The sequence below is a fragment of the Synchiropus splendidus genome, chromosome 4, assembly GCF_027744825.2.
Source record: "Synchiropus splendidus isolate RoL2022-P1 chromosome 4, RoL_Sspl_1.0, whole genome shotgun sequence".
NCBI classification, from domain to species: Eukaryota; Metazoa; Chordata; class Actinopteri; order Syngnathiformes; family Callionymidae; genus Synchiropus; species Synchiropus splendidus.
In genome coordinates, this window is record NC_071337.1 from 25,395,407 (window position 1) to 25,421,750 (window position 26,344).

The window sequence follows — 26,344 nt, forward strand, 5'->3', positions numbered from 1 at the left end:
CCTCCACAGCAGACATGCTGCTACAGAGTGAGCAGCGAGTAGGGAGGAGCGGATGCATCACAACCAGCGGGGCTTCATCAGAGCGCCGGCTGTCACATAGTTGTCGTGATCGGCAGTGACAGGTAGTGATCGGCATTCACCGGTCACGTTGAAATCGGCCAATCACGATCGGTGACCGATGGATGGATGGAACAGGCCCGTTTATTTAAGAATCCACTTACAGACTATGGAGTGGATAACATCCAAGAGTGTCTTGAGAAAGCGTCTAGAGTTGACTCTCCGCTCTGCTGAATTAAAATGACTTTACAGCAATCAAGAAAGAAATACGTGACGCAACTGCATGTCAGACGCAAGCAGCGCATGCCTGTCTGCATGTCAAGGACCGCAGCGACAATTGTGGTGGCGGTGAGACTGCTGCAGAGATTTTTTCCCTATCAAAAGATCGAAGTAGTACATTTTCACACTGTTACATCCCTCCTTTGTGCCAATACACTCGAACAGTGGGAAAAAAAAACATCCTCACCATAATGAACATCAGGTATGTATTTATTCTAAACGTTTGTTCACTCAATGGTTCTCGAAATAAAACCCAGACTTCAAATTCACTATGGACTGGGTCAAAAAAAGGGTTGTCACGATGAGAAAAAAAAATGCAACAATCCAGTTCTGGCTCATCCCAGGGTTTTCTGTCCAAGATACACAAAATGCAAAGCCTTTCAGAGACTGCACTCAAAGATATTCTCCACTCTGCAACAATCCTGCCATCTGCACCACAAAGATAAATGTTGGGCAACTGTTTGATGGCTGTATAGGAGTGCATATAGGGGAGTGCAAGAGGGAAAGTACATGTCCCTTTAACAATTCATATCAAAATGTAACCTTGTACATCTTGTTTATCGCAGCATTCAGTAACTCCCTTTGCAAGTGTCGGGTATATTAGAGACATGAATGGAACTGCAGATGAACTGGATGAATAGTTGATTAAAATCTTACGTGCCAGTCACAAAAGACATCTACAAGGACGGACTACAACCTGCTACATAAAATAATGGATTGGTATTAAACCTGATAATTTTTCAACGCCAACAACAAGGATAATACACGGTGGCTGGGAAATGGTTAAAAATGTAGGCACATTTTCAAAACTTTACATTGTATTTCGGAACTGATTTCCCCTCTGGCCAAGACACCCTAGTAATTTTGTTGAAAACACATCATGTATTAGGCCTGGAGCCAAACTAGCAACTGAGGGCGGGCAGCATGTGAGACCACAGATAGGCTGAGGAAAGGAGCATGAACTACTCCTGGTAGATTTAGCTGATGAATCAAATCATGTAAATAATGCAGCGAAAGCCTTGAACATTAAATCATAAAACAAAAAGTAGTTACAGCTGCTTCGGTCAATTGGTCCAAGGTCGACTTAGAGAGGCCCCGATGTTCCATGAGGGTCATTTGTCACAAGCAGGGCGATGCGTTCAAGTGCTCTAGCGGAGCCAACATTCTGTTGAGTGTTTAGTCGCTCTGTTGGCCCAACAGTCCATTTGCACATGTGCAAAAGCAATGCTCTGCAGGTGCTAATGTTGAGCACCATCAGTCAGTGACTTCCCACTGGATAAGAACCGAATGCTTCTGGTGCACCTGCACCAATGGGATGTAACTGGATGAGCTCATAGTTCTCTGCTGGACAACTGTAAAGTATTAGCTCTTTGCTGCAAGATGTCATTGCACTGTCAAGTCTCCCTCATGATTCCACAACACACACTAAACAATACCACCACTTTTAACTTGTGCTTCTCTGCAACACTAGAATGCCCGTAACCACATTTGTGAAACGCACAGCACAAAGAGCTTGTTGCCAAAAACAGTTCCATACTTAATCCAATTTCACCTTCGAGAAAATGAGTGTTAACTTACTTTGTTCCCCCCCACTTACTCTTTATGCTTCAAGTGACACTCAAAAGGTTTCGCTGGAAATTTGCTTTACACTCAGATGAAAGTGTCTTTCTTTCCTGCCGTCCCATTTCCTCCCACTCCCCATGTCTCATCAGGAGAGTCATCAGCCTCCACCGCGGTTGATGCCTGTTAATATGGCAGCACTATTGTCTGCTCCATCGTCGCTGCTGTCGCTATTGTTTGCTCTCACACTTGATGAATCCATCACAGCGAAAAAAAAGACAGCAAGTGGGAGCGAAAGGCTGCAATCGTGTGGTTTCTTTTTTTTTTGCACAATTGAAAGTGCAAATCTGCTGAGGCGAGCTTTTGTCTTCAGTGTTGCACACAACGTTTGTTTGCTTGTGTACTTTTCGGCGTTAATCATCTTTTGGACAATTTACTGTCAATTGATGCAGAGAACTGCTTAGTCACCATGCAGTCAACGCAAATGTGTCTGTTTTGGGTTTGCAACCAGTTTTGGGGTAAAAAAAAAAAAAGTTCTCATCGATCTGTTTTTGTGAAAGAGGAGTATAAATAACTATGAAATAATGGAATGTAATTGTGATATCGAAAGGCACCATCAGGATGGAAAATATGCAGCCATAAAACAAAAAAAAAGGAAAATAACTTGAAAATAGGTCTAGAAAGTAAGGGGACGATAAAAATCATAGCAATAGAGGCCATATAGAAATTAAAAAATGAAATAAAAGGAAATAGAAAACACAGAAAAGGACCAAAAGGGACATTGATTTTTTTGCGTAAAAAGATGTTTTAGGTGAGAGACAAAAGTCGGTGAAGAAATGACGGTTGAAAGAAAAAGGGAACAAAAGAAAGGATTCAGGGGAAACAAAAATTGCTAAAGAAATGCAGAGAGCGGATGACTAAATCATAAATGACTAACAACAAAGGTTACACAAAATAAATTCCAAAGCAAAGAAAAACATTTCAGGGGGGGTCAACATTAAGAAGTTGTAAAACACAAGCAAAAGAAGACTCATCAATTCATGACCAAATGAAGTGGGGGGGGGAATGAAAGAGTAAAGATCGTACCTTTGCTCTGTGGAGGGTTCTGGCTGCGATCTCGCAGGATATTGATCTGGTAGACGGCACCATACGGCTCAAACAGCTCCTTCAGCTCTTTCTCTGACCAGGAGCGCGGGATCTGTCCCACAAACATCTTGATGGCGTCCGGGTCTGGCTGGTCCGAATGCTCCAGCGCCCCATTCATCTTCCCGGCTGTGCCGTTGCTGAAAAGAGATCAAAAGAGAGAGGGGGAACTTAACTGATGTCACATTTCAGCAAGAAGATGAGAAAGAAATGTTTACTCCAGAATCGCAGGCTCATGCTGAGAACCGTATGAAAGTCAACGATAGCAAGATGAACGTTCGCAGCGAGTGCACGCCTTCATTCAAGGACTGGCTGTTCTGTGTTTCCACCCATGTCTGTTTAAGTCCAGGTCCATAGAGATGCCAATACATAAATGTGGGCTGAATATATAATAAATATTGCAAGACATGCTAAGAGGCAGAAGATATTATGGAAATATACTTCATGAAGCTGAAGTTACCTGTGAGCTCTCAACAAAACAATAAAAACATGTCAAAATTAACCAGCTAAAAAGTTGGTGGGATCGAGACAAGTAGTCATTTGTGACCCGAACCATTACAACACTAGGGAAATATTCAGCAGGAACATTGAACAATGTTCTTGCTTCATACCATGGAAGCCTAAAGCAAAGAATACAGAGCACTCATATAAGACTCCCTAACGCTTGTGTGAAGATGCTGTGACACATCACTGCTGAAGCAGTGCGCAGAATTCCTGCTAACAAATTTAGTTTAAGACCTACACAAAACGAAAAAAGCTTTACACAGATAAGAACTGGAATTAATGAAGCGCGATGCTTCTGTTGTAAATGCCACGTCTCCGTATCACTCAAACTAAGGTAATAAAAGTAGAGAGTGTTGACATTTTCGAGTCAGTATTTGTCATTTAGCACGTTTATTGTTCCCTCTTTACTTGTAACGGATTGCGCAATATGGTCAAATGAGCATTATGGATTCAGTGTCCAGCAATTATGTTGTACTGGTGGCCATGCTAACGGAAACAGCAGCATAATGTCTGTAAAACAAACTGACTTAAAGCAAACAACAGCTGCGTGACGCCTCTTTTTATCTTTGCGCTGGACAAAAAGCCAAGTAATTGTTTTATTAGCAACAGATACGAGACTAGACAGACCCCAACACAAACACGCCCGCATTATAGCCATCAACGTCTGTGGTCTCAAAGATGGCTGAAAACCAATTTAATGAAACCAAAGTCAATGTGTGTGCTGTTTTATTGCTCTACTTTCTCCTTTGTTATTCTCGGCAGGAGAGAGAAAGAGCATTATCTTAAGAGGCAAAAACAAAACAAAGCCAAATCCTGAGCTTGGTTAGCTGACAGCACTAATACCAGCACATAAAGCTCAGCAAGAGAGAAAAAGCAAGAAAGGAATAGAAAGCCGGGGAGGGTGGGAGAAAACATGCAGACCTTTGAACACGGGCCATCCATCTTTTGCAGAAAGAGCCAAGGCGCTCAGCAGAAACGCCCAATTCTTTCAAAGACTTAAAGGACATGTCAAATAAAACGCCAGTGCTGAGGAAAGAGTCAACGAGCCAAAGCAGTGTGTTAACAGTCCTCGGGGAAAGTCCACGCTAAGCTGTCCGATAAATCGCAAAGGGCGATGAGGGAGCCCCCACAGGGTCGCCGACGACGACAAGCAGAGAGAGGAACGGAAGCGGCAAGGCCAATATCCACTCGCCCGAAAGCACACTGCGTTTCGACGCATGAGCGACGACGCGGTATCGGTCAAGCCATGCGCTACAAGTGCGACAGCAAAGGCAGAATGACTGAGGACAATCTCTCATTGTTGGCTGTTTTTGCGACGCCTGAACGGGGGAGACAAGACAATAGACGTAGTCAGAATAGCACCAGTGTCAACCCTGAACTCCTTCCACCATTCACTCCGCTCGTGAAGACAATGACTGGCTTCACACTTGCAGCCATAAGGCGTATGAATGCCTGCAGAGCTGTGTTGTACGCACACTCGGTTGTTTCTCGGGGTGGTTGGAGGTGCTCCGCTACAAAGGAATGAGCGCCACTTCCACTGGCCCTGTGGCCAAGACTGACAAGGTGTTATTGCAGGCAGTCAGAGAGCTACAGCGCGTGTGTGGATGTTGTGTGAGTGTGCGACGCTCAGCGGGAGAGTGTCCTGGGGCTCGGATTAAGTCATTGAGTGGATCCACTCCTGCCATAGACTCACCATCGCCCTCCCTCTTCTTCTTTTCTGCCTCTCAATTTGAGCCAATTGTTTGCCTTAATGGCTTAACTATTGCTTCTATCACTCCACCGTCCCTGCAGCACATGGCTGTGACGGTTGTGATGCTCACCCTGTGTGTGTTTATGTGTGCGCGCATGTCTGTGTGAGCATGGACAGACTGCCAAAACTATACTTCAGCTATCTTTGAAGCTGCAACGGAGGGTTTGTTATTCCCCCAACTCACTCACACTCTGCTCACTTCTACATTCAAGCTGCAGCAGCACTAAAGTGGTTTCAAAATCTCCTGACTCGTAGTTGCTGTGTGTTGTGTTGTTAAAATACTATTAATCCTGAAGTATGTTGTGATAATAAGCAACGCCCGTAGAAGGTGTAAGGACTGTGTGAGTTTGAAACAGGACTCTAGCTCAGATTGAAGTCCAAGTGCCTCCTGGTGTATGGTAGGCATGTGGTTTTCTGGGAGCATTTGTGAGAAGGGTGGCTTCATTGGCTGACTCCCAACCGGGTCTGAAGGTACTGTATGGAAGAAATCAATGGATGCCAACTCCAAGTTGGGAGGATAGGCTCATGCTTAAAAAAATTATTTGTACTGCTACGAGGGTTGAGTTATATCATGAGATCAAAGTGCACGTCAAACTGTTGTTTATATTCTCGCCAAACAAATTTAAGTTCATTTGTATTCATTTGCACTAAAAATGTATTGTAAATAAGAAAAAAAAAGTAATACAAAAAGAGGATTCCAAAAAATAACAATAGAAAAATTAGATAAGGGAAAAATAAAAGATAAAAATAATCATGCATTAACTGAAACCATGGTTGAAGAATCAATCAATTCATGTTCTAACAAATTCTGTCATAAGAGGAGAAACATGACTTCAAACGTTATGGGACCATTTCACAAAGGACTCATCCAAGGACACATACTTTTCAGACCACATTCAAAAAATTTCAAAACAGCACTTGACACTGAACAAGTACAACATTGATTTTTTTATTTGTGTTTATTTATATTCCATTTACAATGCCACCATCAGCCATGTTGGCTGTGTTTGTCAACCGCATGCTGACTAGTCGACTAATCTTAAGTTGCAGTCCTTATAGAGAGCAGAATTCTAATTCAATAACCTCATCATAAAACAGCTCTTCTGGACAGAATTATCTTTTCAAATACTGCATGAAATAGATGGTCGAGAGCTAAGTTCACGACATAAACTTCTTGCTTTTGCGGATTGTTTTCCTTGTTCGCAGCAGGACTCCCGGAAGACAACCAGATTTGATCTGAGCAAAAACCAAAGGAAAGAGGTCGAGCAAGAGAGATGAGAACGGACACCGAAAAGAGGAAGGGAGGCGGAGTGGATTGCCGATGAGGCAGGTCTAGAGAGTAAGCACTGCTCAGAGCTCAGCATGGGCTCTGTCAAAAACCTGCAGACACACACATATCACGCATGCACGCAGCCATGAATTACGCATGCATACACATAAGTTAGAGTTCAGGTTGGCTGCGCTCATCCTCCTGCTGTTTCCCCCTTCTGTTTCTGCTCTAAAACACACATCCTCTCAGATTCCCTTAACTCCCAATCGCAGCACATGCGCAAAATGCCGCTTTACACTCACATACACACACACACACACACACTCCAGTGGGTTCGTCGTAGGGCCGAGCTGTCACATACATCTTCTCATTGGCACAGTGTTTGCGGGGTGTGTCAAATTCCCAAAGGGGAATTAATGTTGTTGACAAGCAGAGTGAGAAACATCAGATGTCCCCAAGGGAGGTGCACCAACAAGGTCAGCTCGACACACACTCTCACAGACACCTGAATGAACACACGCAGACATGTTAATACGCCGGACTTTGTCAAGTAAACTAAATGTCTAAGAGGCTTAGACAAAGTCCAGCCTTCAATGTCTGCTACAGGAAGACAATTCAAACTCATCATCAGTCGCCGGAGAAAAGTACACACCTACTGTGAACCTGTATAGACTCTTTTTCACCCTCACAAAATAAGTTAGATCAGAATCCAGTTAGGTGAAGAGACTCTTTTTACCCCTTTTGCTAAAATAAGCAAAAAAAATAAGCAGCAGATTTGTGGGACAATGTGACATCCCTTTTACAAACTTATTAAGGAATCCCTGCAGACAGTTAATGTGTCTGCTATAAAAAATTCGATTTGCAATGACATATTTTAATTCACCACTCTAGGTGTTAAAGACGCCCCAGATCACGATTAAACAAGATATTTTTCTAATAGGTGACATCAAAATCAGTAATAACAAACGCAGCACCTGATAAGACTTTGCCAAAGCTGCAACAAACTGAGTGCATTTGTTGGAGGAGGACTCTTTTGCGGTTGATGACTGGCCTCCGCCTAATACAGACCAATTCAAGCAAATGGGAATTGAGACGAAAACTTTCATAAAATGGGGTAAATTGACACTTCACTGAATGAATTTCCAACTCCTTCCTCAGCCAACGAGGTCCCAGGACACCAAAACAATACAAACGAATAACGTTCAAACCTGGCACTTGCAAAAAAACTGAGCATCAGTGTCTTCTTCAACCAGAAGACATTTGTCCCTCGGAAATCGGTAATAACCAGTCCATTACTATTTTGTATCCACTCGGGGGAAGACAAGATCATCTGGTGTTAAAAAGTGAGGCAGATGCCGCCATTTTTGAAAAATTGTTTGTAGCTCAGAAGTAAAAAAAGGGAGAACAATACTGAAGTTCATCCTTACATCTAACAAGACAAAATACTTTTAAGAACATTCCGTAAGGGCTGTGCTTCGGTACTGCCAGTGACATTGGTAACTTCCAAGAAAATGTTGGGAGTGATTTATTGAAATCCAGCAAGCGCTCTACTGATAATGAGTCACTTAAATTCTACTGAAGGCAATGTTCCACCCATCTTGACAAGCCCAGTGTTATCGTTCAATGTATTTGATATGTGTATTATTTTCACGAGGCCATGGCCATGAATGACTAGATAAAAGAAGTCGGACTATGCCATGTGTGCGGGTGTGTGAGTATACTTGTGGTTGCCAAGGAGATGCGGCAGGGCAGGCGACGCCAAAAAACGATCAGATAAATGTCACAGCAGCTAATGAAGCTGCTCCTGTGCCCCGACGCTCAGCTACCTCAGCGCTAACAAGCTGCCGCCAGCTAATGAGAGAAGACACATACCTTCCTGGTGGCAGCAACACACTCGAATTTAAAACAAAAAAGTGTCAAAAAAAACGTAGGGCACTGAAACAAATGAAGGCTCACACATGCAGATAACTATAGTATCAATCATACACACATTATAAACCACAAGTGTTATAAAAAGTTGAATTACACTTGTTGAATAATCCACGTCCAAAGAAACACAACTCAAAAGAAACAAAAAAAATCATTTCTAAATCTCAGAGCATGGAATTTCAATGCTTTTCACAGTTGAAAGTTAACAAATAAACACTTATTTTACCAAATGTTTACATTAACATTTTTCAATACTAGCTCAAATTAAGTGAAAATAAAAACAACTTTTTATTAAACTTGGCGCTACACTACCACAAAATTTGTGATGATTTATTAAGAAATGACTTTCAAGACGGGGGGAAATAAAAGGGAGCGTGGCGTCGCATGTGGAGGAGTCGATCCACATAAACTGAATCACTTACGGTTCAGCTAGCTGTGAGCTGCAGAAGGCTCCTCTCGCAAGACGCAGCACATTTCGAATCTCAGTGGAATTGCCGACCCAGCTATGAACAAATGCCCACCCGGACAACCCTTCGGTCCACTCAATGTAGTCAAGGAAATAAAAAATGAATAAATGAATCACCTATTTATTGTGGCTGTGAACAATACAAGGAAAATGCTTGCATTAATATTGCAGCACTCACTTTCTACTTTGTGTTTTACGTCATCTTGACGTTCATATGGAGCTAAAGTGGCAAATGTGGACAAATGTGGCTTCAGCTTTTTTATTATCAGTTTGTGCTCGGTCCAGACAGGTGATTTGAATACTAGCCAAGGTTCTACAACATTGGTTGATAAGTTTCCTCGCGATGAAGAACTATGTAAATCTACATATTTTATTACATTTGTCATCGTATGTTAGGTGTGAACAAATAGGGGAAACAATCTAGTAGCGATTAACCTTCACTAAATAAGCAATAAATCATTCTATAGCAACATGAAACCAGACACGTTCATCATATCAACATTTCTTCCCAGTCACCCAGGCCTACATATTATGAGGAAATTGGAAAAAATGATGCATATATTGATTTGAATTGCGTATATATATTTAGCTATTGGTTTAAAAATGTGTACAAAATTGGCTTCAACCATGTAAACGTGAAGTTCAATTGTCATTGGAGATGGATTATATGAAAAAAATGAACCTTTTCATCAACTGCTTACATATTTCCCTCCCTGTATTTGGAAGTGACATTCAGCATGACTGTCACAAATGAGACGGCTCCAAAGGAGTGCAACAACATAAAGTTCACAGGAGTTCAACGTAAAGCTAATCCGGTTCGTAGAGGGAGCCAGCTCATCCATCAAAGGTGTGGTCAGTGGAGTATAGCCTCTGTTTTTGAAAACTACTCAGTGGCAACATACTGAGGTTTAGTCACTGATGTGGCAAACCGGCAACCTGACACTCACACGCCTACTGCATACGACAAATATTCTACATTTGAGAATATTCCAGTTGGACTCACATGAAGCGGTCTCCTTCTTTGGCACTAGATACAGTAGTTATCTTGAATACTTAAAGAGCGCCAATAATTTTCTTCACCACCCATCCGATCTGAAGTGTGCATGGAAAACTGTGATAGAGGGAAGAACGGGCAGCAGAATTACAGCATCTAAAACCCCCACATTGGTCAAATGCAGGCAGCAACAGCAGCAAAAATTCTGCATAATCTTTAAACACTCTTTTTCACCCCCTTGTCCTGTCTCCTCGCTGTATCTTGTTGCTATGGGAACAGAAATGGTGGAGGGGCATGGGGATGGTGGAGTACTCTGTCTTTGATAGGCAGCGGTATATTTGGACCAAGGCACTTCTAAGAATTGTGATGAGTCATGCATTTTTTTTTTCCCTTTCTCTTCTCCAACACTTCATTTCCTGGTTCTCATTGATCTTCACCTCCTCGCACTCAATCGTTCATGCTAGTGTCCTTAATGGGAAACAGCTTGTTTGTGCGCCGGTATGCCCGCGTGATGGAATGGCAACTGCACTGATTGTCTGGCATCTCTGTGCCGTTGTCTTCTGCCAAAAGTCATCATCTGACCCGCCAACAGGGAGGATGGCCCATTTGACTAATGCAACTCCATGAAATGGTCCAAAAGAGTCTGTCCAACTCACATTACTGAAGAGCAAAGGTGGGTCAGAGACATATCCCACTCATGAAATTGCTAGTTACCAATAACTCCAGAAAGATAAGCCATTTATTATCATTACAAATAGCACACAAAGTGAGAGTGAATTGGCTTGACGTTCCTTTTTTAAACTCCAAAGAAAGAGAACATGACCTCTCAAACCAAATCAAGATGTTGAGAAACATCACCGAACACCCTCCCAAAGTGTTCAAAGAAGAATAACTGGCTCCGATGTAATGGCCTGCAAAGACCAACTAAAAGTTGCCTGCACCAGCCAGTCTTAACTTTAATCATTTTTGGACTGCGTGTACCACAGTGACTTCTGATGCAAGTCCTCAAATTTGGACACTGCTGTGCCCCGTTAGAAACAATAGGTCTCCCTGGTGTGATCAGGCACATTGGCAGTGACACCTCTAAAGGGAACGACCGAGCAGAAAACCACAGGGTAGCGAGTGGAAATAAAATAAGAAAGGCACTGCACACACAGTGAAAAAAGGAGGGATGAAAAGAGGACAGCCTACTGTCCGTGTACATCAACATACTTGTCACCGGGCTAAACTCTCCGGACCCTGATGAGCTTTGATAATCGTAGGAAGTAGAGCCACAGAAACGGAGCATGTGCCTTATGAAAAAGAAAACAAAAGGCTTTACTTTTCTGTCAATCATCTCATTGTAGTTGAGCATGTTTGTACACCCCACTCCTCCCCAGAATGACAAAAAAACACCTCTTTTTCCATTGACAACGTCTACAACACATTCCTCTGTGTGACGTCGTCACACAATCGCTCACAAAAAACACAAACCGTGCTGAGCAACGCGGGCTGCCATCCAGCCCTTTCCTGCAGTGATTCATGTGAAAGAAGCAGCTTCTTGCCAACTCTCCATTGTTTTCTTTCTTGTCTTGCCACTTTTCCATTTCATGATTCCTTCCACTGCCTTACCGAGCGTTAAATATGTAACAATTTCCCCACAAACTAGGCTCAAATTACACCCATTTGTTTTCACTTAATAGTTGAAAGATGCCACCATTAGGCACCGCACGGAACCGTAAGGTGCACAATCCGATAAAGAAAATCTTACATTTGCAGTAAAAATGCACGAGAGTCGACAAATCCAATGACACAATCTGGGTTCCTCTTAAGAGATTTAAATGGGCTTTTATTCCTTGTGTTATACAATTCATTTATAAATCTGCTTTTTACAGTTAAGTATATATATATATATATATATATATACATATATCAATTGAAAGCACAATTTGGCCCACATTGTTCAACAATTAATTTCTACCACTTTAAGAGGCTTCAGAAAAATGCAATGTCCTTCTGAGAATTTGTCGAGGCAATTTCTCTCCAAGTGCATCCCACTCGTGTTGCACACATCTTGACTTCCAGGCTCTCTCTGTGAGTCTGATTCCTTCAGCATGCCGTCAGCAATAACAAGGAAATCACTTGCACATTTTAGGCTCAGGGTGCCTACTCTCCATAAAGTTGTAACCATTCCCGCTCGCAGTGCCACGTTTATGGACGTCATCTCAGCTGAGGAACAGGTTTCCCACAGAGGGGAGCGGGGCGTCTTCACTCGCCGAAGAGGGTCTCTAAAGTCCACTACAGCGTGATTATGCTTATAATGTTGTACAGAAGGAGGGGTGAGAGGTGGGGCGCCGAGTGGGTGATAGCATTAGGGGATATTAGGGCGGGTGGGGAGCTCATTTTCATTAGGTTTTATGGGCTGGAAAAACATTGTCATGCATACCAATTAGTGCTGGAACAGATGGTTCAATATGGTTGTGTGCTTTGTCACACTCACACAGGAGTGGTTGAAGCCCCTCCGCTTCACTCCAGTCACCCCCTCTCCTCTGCTTCCACCTCGCTTCTTCTGACTTTTACCTCCTCTCTGCCTCGCCTATGCATCCTTGGTCAGGACCTCCGCAGCACACCAGCACCAGTCTGTTGAACAGTGTCTCTGAGGAGGATACCATATGCTGACATATGTTGATGAAGAGGAGGGATCACCTCATTATGCACAAGTGTGTGTCTCCGCGCGCGGGTGTGTGTGTGTTGCACTCTGTAAGATCCCAGATGCAAACATTGCCAAATTAATGCAATAGTCGGACCCACATGGGCTTTCAAGGGCTATAAGAGGCATTTGTGCTCAACTGTTTCCCAGTGACATTTCACACTTTCATTCAATGTTTCGTTCCTCGCGTTGGGTTTTCAAGTCCGCATTGCTTTTCTCACGACTACATTCTTGGCAGCTTCGGAAACAGCAGACTTGTTGTCAAGAGACTAAGCGGAGCATAATAAGACCATTTTGTACATCGTAATGATGATAATCGTGGCATAAAACAAGTTTACGGCATATTTGTGTGGATGAAAAAAAGAACTAAAAAGTTCTGTTAAATGAATTTACCAACGGTGGTGTCAATAAAAAAATCTATCCACTGTCATCAGTAGCCCATAAGTCGTCATCAAGTACAAGCTGCCAGGCTCAATTTTCCAGGCAGGCAGTTGCCACGAGGATAGATGCAGTGTAATTTAATTCTATTATGTTTTTTTTCTCTAGCTGATGAGTACTAATATTCACCGCTGTTTGGCTTTTTTTTTTTTTTCTCTCCTGAAAACAATATTTGCAAAGCCATTAAAATCTATCATGTGTTTTAACTAAGAATCATCATCGTATTTACCCCAAAAAAACACAAACCTTCACACCGTTGTAACTATTAGAGGGAGCTATTAATATTTTGATTTAATCTATTAATATACTACTATCTTACAGCAAATATATTCAATTTATATACTTACATCTTTGCATCTTCATTCATCATGAAACCTTCCTTGTTATGTATTGAAATTATTTTCAATTTTTTTTTTATTCACACACTACTGACCTTTTTAGAATTTCTTCTCCCGTGTATTTTTTATTTTATCAAAGATGCTGATTTATTTATAGAAACAAAAAAATATGTAAAAATATTTAAATGACATGCTTCTATTACTTAATGTTTTTGTAATATTATCTACATAGTTAAAAAAAAGTGTGCTGGACTGTTAAAACTGCACAGGCGGGGTACAGTCATGTCGTTTTTTTGTGTGTTTAATTCATGTTATTTTCATGTCTCCTGTCCAGTAATCTCCATTCAGCTGCTCGATGGGGCAGCTCCTTCTGCTGAACAAACTCTCCCTGCTGTAAACCATCAAACACAAAATCTCTGATTTAAAAAGGATTGTCTCCAACACCTGTGTTAGATCGTACAAGCAGACTGTACAGTCAGATGCAATCTCCGGCCTTGGGTTTCTCACAACCCTTAAAAAACACACTGAATTTTAATCTTTTAACCAGCAAGTCATTCATAAGAGACATAGTGGAATTAAGACACAGACCATATGTAGCTATATTATGGGTCTGATGTGTTGACGTTTGACATCTTTGTGCTTGTATTTCTTTTGCTTGTTGCTTTTTAAACAACTAACCGAAGGGAACCCCTGCAAAAATAGTACAAAAAAGCCAGTTATTTGTGTTAATGAGGATTAATGGAGGAAACAAATTACCTTTATGCCTGGAAATTAGACCCATCAGTCACTTTTTGAAAGTAAATGATGAGCTTGATGGAAAGTTTTACTGACGATTTAGAGACTGAATCCCCAGAGTCCCCATTAGGAGCACTTGGGCTTTGAATAACTTTCTGGTGTCGAGAGAAAAAAAAGGAAAAAAATAGAAACTAATGTTGCACAAAGCTGCAACCTTACCAAAATGACAGAAGAAAACAACAGCAACAAAAAAAAAAATCTGTTATATCTGTTCACCCAGGCTTTAAAGCCAAACACCGCCATATCAAAAGGCTTTTTGTACAACTCCTCAGTCATCCTCTCACTCCTCAGCAGCTTTAAGAAGTCTTAAATCTTCCAGCGCAGGGGTTGGTACAGGTGCACCTCCCTCCCACTTTGAAGACTTTATGCTCGCAAACACTTTTGCCGCGGCGTTAGCCATGGCTCAGTGCTTCTGAATGGGTAAGCGCCAACAGTGGAGCGCTCTGGTCCCGGGGCACATTGATCAGTACTGCTCACTAATAATTGACAGCAGAGACTGCCCGGCTCTCAGGGGCCATTAGGATGCATGACTGGGAGCCATGCTAAATGGGACAATACACAGAGGTGTGTAGCAGGGTAAACACACTTGAGTTTATATGGTGCACTTCAAGAAAGCCAACATGTAAACCTCAGATTTGCAGTTAGACTTTGCAGGGAATCGGGGCAGTGCCGAGAGGGCGATGGTTTTACTTCGCCCATCCATTCTCCCGACTTGTGGGGACACGGGGCGCACGTCCATGAGTAACGGCGGTGTATTTTGGCACACAGACAGCCCTACATTCAATCTCCTGAAGAGTAAGTGGAGAGAAATGGAGAGGCCTGTCGACTTGCCATCCTTCTCAATGTTTAATGAACCATCCCTCTTGGTGTGTCTCCCGCTTGGCCAAATCTGACTTCTCACACCATGAGGACTTTTTTTTCAGCATCATCTTTGAAGCCTGCCTCCCAATTTAGCTAAACTGCGGATGTTGCATGCAGTACCTAGCTGGAGAATGGTTCCATTTCATCTCCGGTTTTCCTGCTGTTCATGAAGCATTTAAAACAACTTGTTATGGATCACCACTTTCCATGCTGAAAAGCAACTGCTTGCAGTGATCCTAAATGCATTAGCAATGGTCACTGATGTAAGATTTTGAAATTAAATAAATAAACCGCTAACATTTTCCAATTCAATGAAAGGCACCACTTAAAGAAAACACAAAGCCAAAGGTAGAACTTCACCTTCCATTAGCACTGTCGCTTCATATTGGTGACAGCGCACATGGAAGGTCATAGACTTGTATGAGACGATTTGGAAGTATCGTTTCAAGCATCTTCCCTAGATTTCTGCTGATAACCAAACCCCTCTTGGCCTTGCAAAAACACACCCTTTTGCTCACTAAACTTTCTATTTCATGTTTGTAATCATGCGATCTGTGGCAGCAAGCTCCCCAAACGGGACAGCTTGTGGTTGACAGTATCTTAAAGTCTAAGCAGAAGTGTTTTAATGCTAACCGCATGAGAAAAGGTTTGATCCAGATTCTAAATGCTTGGAACGTAGCTGGCATGTTTTTTTTTGGCACCGAGCATGTGAGCAGTTCCAGCTGTTGTTCAGACTGTGAGATTTGGCAGCGCTGCATGAGCGTCGTTCTGTTTTATTAGGCCTAATCGACTGCACTTTTCTTTATCTCTTAATTCGGAAGACGCGGCGTCTCTATCGTTTTTACCTGCTCGGAATAAGCCGCTTTGACATGTTCAACAGCTCTGGCAAAGCTGCTAATCTACTCTAAGTACATTGTTTACATGTTCAATTGCTATTCTCTATCTGCTGAGCGAAACGTGAGAGGGTCCCACTCCCGAAACGGTCGATCAAGATAGGACACAACATTCAAAGAGACAGTAGGTGTCGGATCCATGGGTCACAAAAATGAATTAAGTAATAAAGTAACTGAATATACGAGTGGGTCCCCACATTTCCAGTCTTTGACCAATAACGAATAAGGGGGCGTGAAGAATTTTATTTTAAGAAATGTACTACGGAGCTCCACTGGGATCAAATATAAACAAGCGTCATACAGGATCAAATTGAGCAGATCTTTCGTGAGTCACCCGGGAGCTCGGCTCAGCGCCCCTGAAGATATAAAAAAAATTTCCATAAGACATTTCACGTAACTGTCTAGAATAACACACAGCGTTTAAACACCAGCATGCGGTTGCGAGTTTGTTTTACAGCAAGTGTGCGAGCGATTGTGAGCAAGAGAGCGTGCTTCAGCTCCCAGCCGCAGGACTTCAAATTATCCCGAGGCCCCTCCAAAAACACACTTCAGAAATTTTGTCTGCTTTCCAAACTCATTACTTTCGCAGGGCAAATCAAACTGGGTGCATTAAACGGAACTCAAACGTGAAGTGTAGAGGGAGGAAGTGTGTGTGCGCCAGAGAGAACGGGAAAGTGGCTGTGTGTTAATTAGCGGGATACTGTTCTAAATAATGGCTTATGAACAGTCGGAGTGGATGAAGGTTTAAAGTGCTGCACCTGCGCAAACCGGTTTATTAAACAGCAGACATCTGTTTAGCTGATAACACCACTGAAATACCGATACAGTGATTCCGGCTGAGCCGCGAGCGGATATATATATGTCCGATCTAGTGTGTCTGTGTAGCCAGCACTGGTGATGTCAGAGCAATTACAGAACACATGAATCATTGCTTGGGAGGTAATGACCTCGGCGCACCACGGAGGAGTCAATTACTCCATCATGCCGGAACCTGGCAGCACTACACGTTATTATTTATTACTCATTTCACAAGTGATATTATAAACATGGACGCATTCCTTCGTCACAAAACACCGATTGCTTGTCGTTACATCTCTCCGAAGTGAAATTGTAAATTTGAAGTTGGAAAATGGAATAATATTGTCTTCAGTTCCATCTTCATTCTTATCTTGAGAGTTGTTGTGCCACAGCCTACTGTGGAAGCTACGTATCTTCATGCATTTTCAAGATGGTACACAGAACTCACTGACCTTTCCTAGACTGCTGCAGCGGGAGCTTATAGACCAGTGTGACAATCTTTTTTTCGTCTTCAATCTGGTGAGAGTGGCCGTGTTCAGTAGTCCAGAAATCACGCAAGCATTGCGGGAAAAATGTAACCAGAACTGAATGTTGATTCAATGATAAACAAGTCAGACAAATAGGATCAGGAGTTTTGTCATTTCTAATATGATACAGAAAGATTTCAACTCACACATTGACTGCAAGGATGCTAAGCAAAAACAATTCAACTAAATTGTTCAGACAACCGGACCATCAGAATCATTTCTAAATCACTGTGTGCAGTTTGATCAGAGATTTAAGAAAATCCATGATCAAACATGAACGTTTTTTTTTCTGGCTCAGATGAAAATACTGAATCATCATATTTGGCTTGCACGTAAATCGTAATAAAGCCCCATGAAAGCAGCACACTGTAAGCAACTTTAAAGATTTGGATATTTATTCCAAAGTTTGCGATGAAATCTTATCAGGAATGAATCTCAGTAACATATTGAACTGCGTACAACAGCCTGTAGATGGTTTTCTTTGAAAAATATAATTAGACAAATGCTGCTTCAATAAGCAAGAATTCTAAAATGTTATTCCCAAAGCTTTGGATGTTCGAGTTTGGGAAGGAATGCATTACACAATAGTATATAGTCAGAATGTTGGTCTAAGAACCAGAATTGTATGGCAAATCAATGGCAAGGCTTCTGTACAATGTGTAGCAGCATTATTGCTTGGTAATGTCACTGCATCACACAAATGTCTTTTTTTTCTGTGAAGAAAGCAACAGCAACTCCCAACCGCTCCTGGATATCTAACATGTTGTTAGCTCTGGGATTCTTCAACCAGTTTTGGATCATGGTTGCAGTGGGCTGGCAACTGTGATTCATATGGTTAAACAGGTGGCTCACAACAATTCAAAAATAAAGGTATGTTTGATGTGGTACTAGCATTCTCTCACCCTTTTATTTTTTCAGAGGTAGAATCAGAGGGGCCAATGTCTAACCCTCTATAATGCTACAGCATCCCGGCAACACGACCGGCCCTTACAAAGGGAATTTCAACATGACTGCACACACTGGCCTTCTCCACTCTGTGTACTCCAACAAAAGAAGCATTTCCTGCCAACAGATCAATACCTGGGATCTATTCTGGTTTGTTAAAAGTAATGGGCATGGATTTAAAGCAAGAGCAGGAGGCTAACATGTGCTTAGTTAGCCAGGCTTACATCGGACCCATTCACTTCTCAGCGGGCAGAGATTTCTCTTACCTCTTAAACAGCAAGCAGAGCCATCGTGTCGCTGTATACGAGGAGATATTGCCACCATTATGCGAGTTCTCCTTAAAGCTTCGTATTACTAAGGCTGCAACGCTTGTACAGTGAATTACACTATAGATCATTACCCCTAATCGCTTCTTTTGAGAGTGTGCATGTTTGCGCTTATGAGAGATATGAGTGAATGATTGAACGCATGAACGGCGCTCGCGTAGCAAAATTAAACTGGGACTCAGGTGAGAAACAAAGCAACGCCTCAGGGAGGGAAAAAAAGCGGCAATGAGGAGTTAAACTCCCAGAGGTATTCGTGGACGATTTGGAATGGGTTCAGGAGGAGGAAAAGAAATTGGGGGATGAAAAAGAGGGGAAAAAATGAGATGGATGGAGAGATGGGGAGATTGATGGCGTGTAATGATGAAACGGATGGAGGACGAGACAAGAGAGTCATGCACGTCAGAGGCCATTACTCATCTGCGGCACACACAGACGAAGACAGCAAACACCACCCAAGGGTGCCAAAAAAAAAGCCGTCTACCACTTGCTTCTCGCTATTTCTCTCACTTCTCCCTTTCACATCCCACTCACCTTCTGCGTCTACATCTACCTCCCTTCAGTCTCTGGAGATGCATATCATTCATGTCTAATCATATAATTCGTCACCCAACTTGCGAATGCCGTTTAAATATCACGCAGAGTAGCAATAAACAACATCTGAGCCTCATAAATTATTTGGGCGTTGATGGAAACCGTCTACCTGCATAAACATCCCTTGCTTGTACCACATTTCTGTAGTCTTTATTCAACGCTAGTGCGTAACCTAAGGGTTAAAATTTCTTCATAAATCAGACTTGCTCGTCCTGAATATCGTTGCATTATCAGTATGAATAATTCCTACCCTTATATTGACCTTACAGAGAATATTCAGTATACGGACGCTGCATATTTGTGAGACTAGCACACAGACACACAAACGCCTGTTGGATGGTTCCCCGCTGTCAGCTGCTGTGCTCTCGACTAAGCTGACTTCACAAAACATCTGTTTAACATCCTGCACACACACGGCTTAATACAATGAGCCGATATGCCGAGCAACGCAAAGCGAGTGCTGTCCTCTCTTCACCGCCGAGGCTTCAAATGCATCAGACATAATCAGAGAGGGAGACACTGCTCCTAGCGGCGGCTAGTGCTGCATGCTAATCATCAGCAGATGAAGACGCAAAGCTAAGTGTGGACTGACAGCCATGCTTTGGGGATGGAAAAGAAGTTTAATGCTAATGCGGTGTCACACTCGCTCAGCGCTCAAGCTTTCCTGACTGTGGCAGAGCTTGAGGTTGTGTGGGTTTTGGACAGGACATGGTGAAGACTTAGAGATGAATAAACATTTAAAATAATATTCAAACTCTTGTATACACATCCTTTAAACATTCTAAGCGACTTTCTAACAAAAATCATGTGAGAAAACACATGCAAACATAGACATGTTCATTACTTTATGCTTTGAACATCATCCTACTGTCTACTCTCCACATGTGTAAACCACCTAGCCTCCTATAACTTAATCTCCAAACTTTTCCATATTGTGCCGATAATTTATTTATCCTGGACCTTGTCCTTTTTAGTCACTTCCTAATATAAGAATCCCGTGAGCCAACTCAACCACATCCCCCGCCCACGCTCCAGGGTTCTCCCTTGCATGGAGGTCCACTACGCTGCGAGTTTTCAGTCAGTCAAAGAGAACTCTGCCTTCTACAATAGACCATGAAGGATGTAGTATAAGGGGCTCTGCCCTCTGTATCCCCAGTCATTGTACTACGGCAACCTCGGTCAGACATCTACTGTGTTCCCTTCATCTTCATGGGTTGAAATTATGTCTTCTCCTCTCCCAGTACAACCACCCCTCCAGCTGCAAAACAAGTTTTAAGAAAACATTTTCAAATTTGGTAGGCGGAAGGAACAAATTATTTAGGGAAATGGGGCAGTTCCAGTTCAGTCAAAACCACATAATACAGATAACAAACAGACTTCCGTGCCCAATCAAGACTCTGGAGAATTGTGAAACGTGTACTTGCCCGGAGAATCCAGCTCTTGACATTTTTCCAAGAGACGTATTATGGCATAATTCAGTAAAACACGACAGAAAATCTTCCCATACTAACTGACTGATAAAGCAAATATTTCTTATATTTGTGCGTCATCTTTGGAAAGGCAGAGAAAGGTTCAGCTTGCCAAGATACTATCCTGCAGGTGTCGGCTCTTGGCTAATAACTTCTCGGCATGAAGTTATTTTACACATGGAAAGAGTTTTTGTTGTTTACCAGCAGAGGTGAAACAAAGCTGTGACCTTCTCATTAAATGGAAATCTTCTGGCTTTTCTCATTAGTGCATCTGTGGTGTGTGTTGCTCTCGGACGTGTGCGCGGCGTCGCTGCCGTTTAAACACAGTTGGGGTAAACACGAGCATTCATCCATTAGTGTGTCAGAACATGTGCCTGCAGAAAGATTTGGAGAGAAAACCACCTGCCTCTTAGGGATTATAGCACTGACATACACTCACAAACAGGTGATAGTTGTGTGAAAGCACCCCCGAGAACCACAAAAGGATATAATGTCTGCCAGTCAGGAAAGCACTTCCACAGAACTGCCTGCCAATCTCCACCAACCACGGCAGCCACAATGCCCACCGCTGTGCCCACGAAGTGTCAATCACTTCTCAGCAACCTACCCACCAGACGACAACCTGCAAAAACGTCTCGCAGCACCCAGCCGGCGCTGCTAATTACGAGTCATGACCACAACTAGACATAATGTACAGCCACCGCATCCACTGGAAAATATAAATGCAGCAGCCGGACCGGAGAAAAACCCAGATTCCCTCAAACATCCCATTAACAAGGTGTCAAGGCGAATATTTAGGACGTTAATTTGCGCCGCTTCTGAAGCCCCTTTGATCTAAACGGAGTGTGACAACTTTAATGACCAAACAAAACAGAGAAGCAACAAAAGCTAAAGACCTCCTGCTAAATGGTGGCGAGCGAGGTCTACGGGGAGGGCGCTTTTGAAGTGGAGGGAAACAAGCAGAGGAAGCTTTTCATCAGGCCGGCGGCATCATTAGACCAGGTGAGTCAAAGCAGGGGCCCAATTAGAGCCAGGATCGATTCAAGCATGTTCATCCAGGATTGCTGGAGAATAAGAGAACAGGGGTAGGAGATCTCTCACGAGTCATCCTAAAATGGTCAATTTAAGGGCTTCACATTAAGACGTTCCATCTTAAGATTCTATCTGTGCAATCGGGGAGGGTTTAGGCACGCGGCAAAGCAACTTTATCAAGTAAAATGTTGTTGTTTTTATTTTTTTTTCTAAAAAAAAGTCATGAATTTACAGTAACTCATCTAAATCGATATCTTCAGACAAATATTTGAAGACACCTGACTGTCACTGTGACAGAATATAGCTTCTGACACTGTGATGTCATGATGTGGTTCATCCAAAGACAGTGTAGAGACATTGAAATTCGGAGAGACAAGAAACTCATGACGCTTACTGTTAAACAAAATCCGTCTACACTTTTATTTCACCATCAAACCTAGCAGTCTACATACCAAGTTGCCGCTAATGTGCAGACTGTAGTCTCTAGACTCTCTCTCTCTCTAGACTGAGCTAATTAAGCAGTGGCAGTGGAGTTCTGTTTTTGATCTGTTAAAGTCATCCCCCGTTAACTCCTTGGCTGCTGCTGACAATCCAGAGCTTTGTTTTGCACTTTGCAGCCTTCCACTTGCTAACGTAGACGATTAGAAGAGGCCTTAAATCAGTTTCCATGTAAAGAAAAGGCCAAATGGGGCAGCATCAAGAATTCAACAATGTCACTGATCTTCTTTGTTCCAAGTATGTGGCACATTGTCTCCTATTCCCTCCCACTGGCTCCATTCTCTCTTCCAAACCAGCATATTCTTGGGAACCAGGGCCTTCGTCAGCACTCGCCTCTAAATGACAGAGGTAACACTCTTGTATGCGCTGTGGCGGCTAAAAGCATGTCATTTTCTCCAGCTAATGTCAAGTGGGAACAGATCAGAACAGGCTGGGGGAGTTAATAACGCTGCGTTCTCAGCACACACAGATCCCTTGGGTTCTCCCACTTATGTGAACAGAAATTTTCCAGCATGACCGTAGCAAATAGCGAGTAATCACCAAGGGGTGACCTGTTCTCCAGTCTCCATCTGCATCCCACAATCTTCAAAGGCCCAGACTTCTGACGTGGGGATACAGCGATAGGCAGTTTTACCTCCAATGGCTTCAGCCTTGCATTTCACTGTCACCAAGTCTTGGTTCCAAAAAAAAAAAAAAAGACTCTGATAGAAGAACTCATTACGAATCCTAAAGTGTAGTATAAAGTAGGAAAGTATATTTGGAGTTCTTTGAGCAAGTTAGTTAGTTTGCAATGGAAGCTTCAGTGTTTGTAAATTAACTTAGTTTGAAATGTGTGAGTCTCACGGGGACTGCGTGAGAGTTGGCAGTCCTTTGCACAACAGCGTTTTGTATTATCTTCAGCCTGGTGGGATTCTGGCTGCTTAAATGTTGCAGTGATGATGGGTATGTAGTAGCCTCCATGGGTGTTGATAGAGCTGCATATAGGTAGGTACAGTCTGTATTGAATTTCCACTGTTGTACAGCCTTAACGTGAACAAGCACATATTTTTTTTCCATCAACCAATCTACGTACCATGTGCGAAACTGTGTAACGGATTGGTGGATATCCGTTGAACCATCAGTGAGGGGGGAATATGACAGTTCTCAGTATCGAGAGAAGCCTTTTGATGCCTACTGCGCCCCTCCTAGCTAAGGTGTTTCACGCATTCTGAACTGGGAGAAGATTCCAAGCAGACTAATAATGGTCTGATCAGATTATGACTATTACACAGTTTAGGATTGGAAATGGAAGCATGGGGCCAATTTTTAGGCATTAAAATTAGATGTTTGAGATCATGTCACCTGATCTGAACTCATCTAGTCAAGTCAAGCCAACACAATGCACCATAGGCGTACAATATGCAGTACAATGAAGTGACAATTCATTTGGATGGGTTTGGAAAACTGGAAAAGAGGTGAGGAATACCAACTCAGTTCCATGGAGTTGAAAAAGATGAGGCGGCTGAGGCTTTGTTTCCAAAGAATGAGCTAAAACATGCAAGCCGAAGCTTATGCCCTCAGCGAGTGAGGTAAATGAAGCATCTCTGATACTATTTGAGGAAACAACATGGCAAAGATGTGTAATAATGCTTGTTAAATGAGGAATACATCTCTTATGCTGATGAGAGACATAAATCTGTCCGAGCACAGTGGGATACCAGGATGCCTCGAGAAGGAGGCCGTTTCATCCATAACCAAGAGAGCCATCAGCAAGCTTCTTTCGGTATTCCACTCATGCCCCCTTTTTTCCACTGCAGAGGCTAGAGGTCCACACACACTGTGGCTTCACTCATTACCTTGCCGCTTGGATGCCAGACCCCCATTCACCCCGATAACACACACACACGTACACACACATATAGCACCCCCTTGTTTAATCATCTCTTTTTAACCCCCTACTCTCTGCAGAGTTTCACACCCGCCTCCTCGCAGGAAGCAACATCCTGGGTGAGCAAAATGTGATCCTGATTTGGATTCCTGTTGAGTAAAGTATGGCTGAGCAGCTGATTTAACCTCAACTTGCTGCTTTACAGTCTTTTGGAAAAGGCCCAACAAGGGTAATATAAGTTGATATTTGACTTTATTGCGTTAAGTAGTGGAACATGTACGTCTTGCTTTCCTCTGCGCTCAGCACAACGTTAAGAACATTGTCTGAAAATTAAGCTGATACAAGGAATTTACAAACACAGACCCAAAAAACAATTTCACATGAATGCAACGTGTGTTATGAATACTGAAAAATCACCTTTAAACACGAAACCAGCACCATTGTCGCCATTTTAAAATGGAACAGCCACAATCACCACAACTGTCTCCCAAGGCAAATCCAAGCCGCCAGACTTGAATTGAAGCGGTATGTGATGTGACACCTTTTGGAGGCCATTCGGCTGATATTAAATTAGAATACCTGGGCTCACATTCTGAGCCAAGCGTCCAAATGAGTTTCACGTCAGCGCAGGACTTCCAGCTGTGAGGGAGAATATCAGAGGAGAAATCTCTCCGACTGCTGTCACACTGTCCTGGGAGTCTTTCTATTATTCACTGTCTGCAGACACGCATCGGGATCTGTCTTGTCTCGAAGATGAAACACTTTGGAGTGAAGGAAAATGTTCCCCATAATTGCATCTTATTCTCTGTAAGCTTTATATTCATAATAATTATGCATTGAATGACAGTTTTACTTGTCATTGCAAACACGGTAGTTGTGTATAAAACAAAAGCAGATGAGTTGACAGAAGTCCTGCAAAGCCATAGCGGAAGTGCTTAAGAGTGATACTGAGGGTGGACTTTCTCATGGGTCTCAAATAACCAATCTCTCGCTTATCCTCTTCGTGTCGTCGTCTTCTTCCCCTTTTACCTCGTAATCGTATCTCGTACCGGAACCACTGCTACACCTCTACAAGGGAACAAATCATCTGACTTCCCTAATTTTTTATCCCAACGTCTCTATATGAGCTGTTCCTGTGATATATTCATTTCTAATGTTGTCTACCAAACCACTCCTACTAAGCACCTCAGTATCTTCATCTCTGTCACTTCCTGTCCTGACGCCAGAGTCTCCAAAACGTACATCATGGAGCGTTTCCTAGGGTCCTTTATAGCGAAGAAACCCCAGCACCTCGATGACGTCTCATGAAGGTATAGCATCCAACAAAAGTTTTTTTTTTTTTTTTCCTTCTCAAACCCCAAACAAACTAAAAAACTTGAGTCAAAAGTATAGACAAATAGATGCCAGCGCTGTAACCATACTCTGGTTACGATGGTGGACCTGCTAACTGCACTGAGGTAGTGGATGCTGGACTAACACCATCAATGAAATAAAAGGTTGTATCGAGGTGTAGAACTGAGGTGACTTAAGTTGGATAGTGGTTATCAAATTGAGCTGCGTTGTCTTCTCTTGCGTTTGGTCTCGGATGACACGGGTGTCTTATGCTCCTTAACTGATGCCAGTCACTTCATGTCCATAAATTACACCAGTTATGATAACATAAGAACAGGTGAGACTTTTGTGATTAGGATTTACAATCTTAAATTTCATCCATGTTAAACAAAGTTACAGATTAAATGGGCAAACAGCAGAGACCATGCACAATAAAGATCATGAGAGCAAACTCATGCCCTCACGTAGAATCCTTGGAAGACCCTGGACCACCACCAAGAATGGCAATCTGTTTCCTGTCACCTTATCAATAGTCTCTTTGGTGAACAGTTATTTTCCAAGACAGATCATCACAAAACCCCTTTGGTGAAAAAAATGTGGAGTAATAGAAAGAAAAGGCAATTTCATGAGTAAAGCAAAAACCGCAAATAAAACAAAATGTGTCAATCGGAAGCTAGAAACACATTTAAAAAATAAATCCCTTGAAAAAAAACACTTTTAAGACAGTTACCAACAATAATAGATTTGAACTATGTAGATAGATCGATTTACTTTATCAATACCAGGCAGGGAAATAACTGTTCTTAAAAATAATTAAACAAAACCTGATAAATATAAAGCTCAGTACACAAAGACAGTCAATATCAGTGTCAGTAAAAAGCAAGCAAAGAGGCCGATCATTGCATTTAAACCAATTTAGAGACTAAAGACTGCCGTATTAAGTGCGAGGTAATCACAAAAGAGCGGCTGAACCGCCATGAAAAGGATTCGATA

The 26,344-nt window shown here is 42.5% G+C and overlaps 1 protein-coding gene across 8 annotated transcripts in view; it reads right to left on the reverse strand.

The window, feature by feature from the left end:
• The window catches only part of celf2 (cugbp, Elav-like family member 2), a 205,354-nt gene that overhangs the window by 89,918 nt on the left and 89,092 nt on the right, over positions 1 to 26,344 (reverse strand). For all 8 annotated transcript variants that reach the window (XM_053861712.1, XM_053861711.1, XM_053861709.1 and 5 more), the window contains one exon: positions 2,983 to 3,179. In XM_053861712.1, coding sequence (XP_053717687.1) covers positions 2,983 to 3,179 — 197 coding nt within the window. The remainder of the gene's footprint in view (positions 1 to 2,982; positions 3,180 to 26,344) is intronic.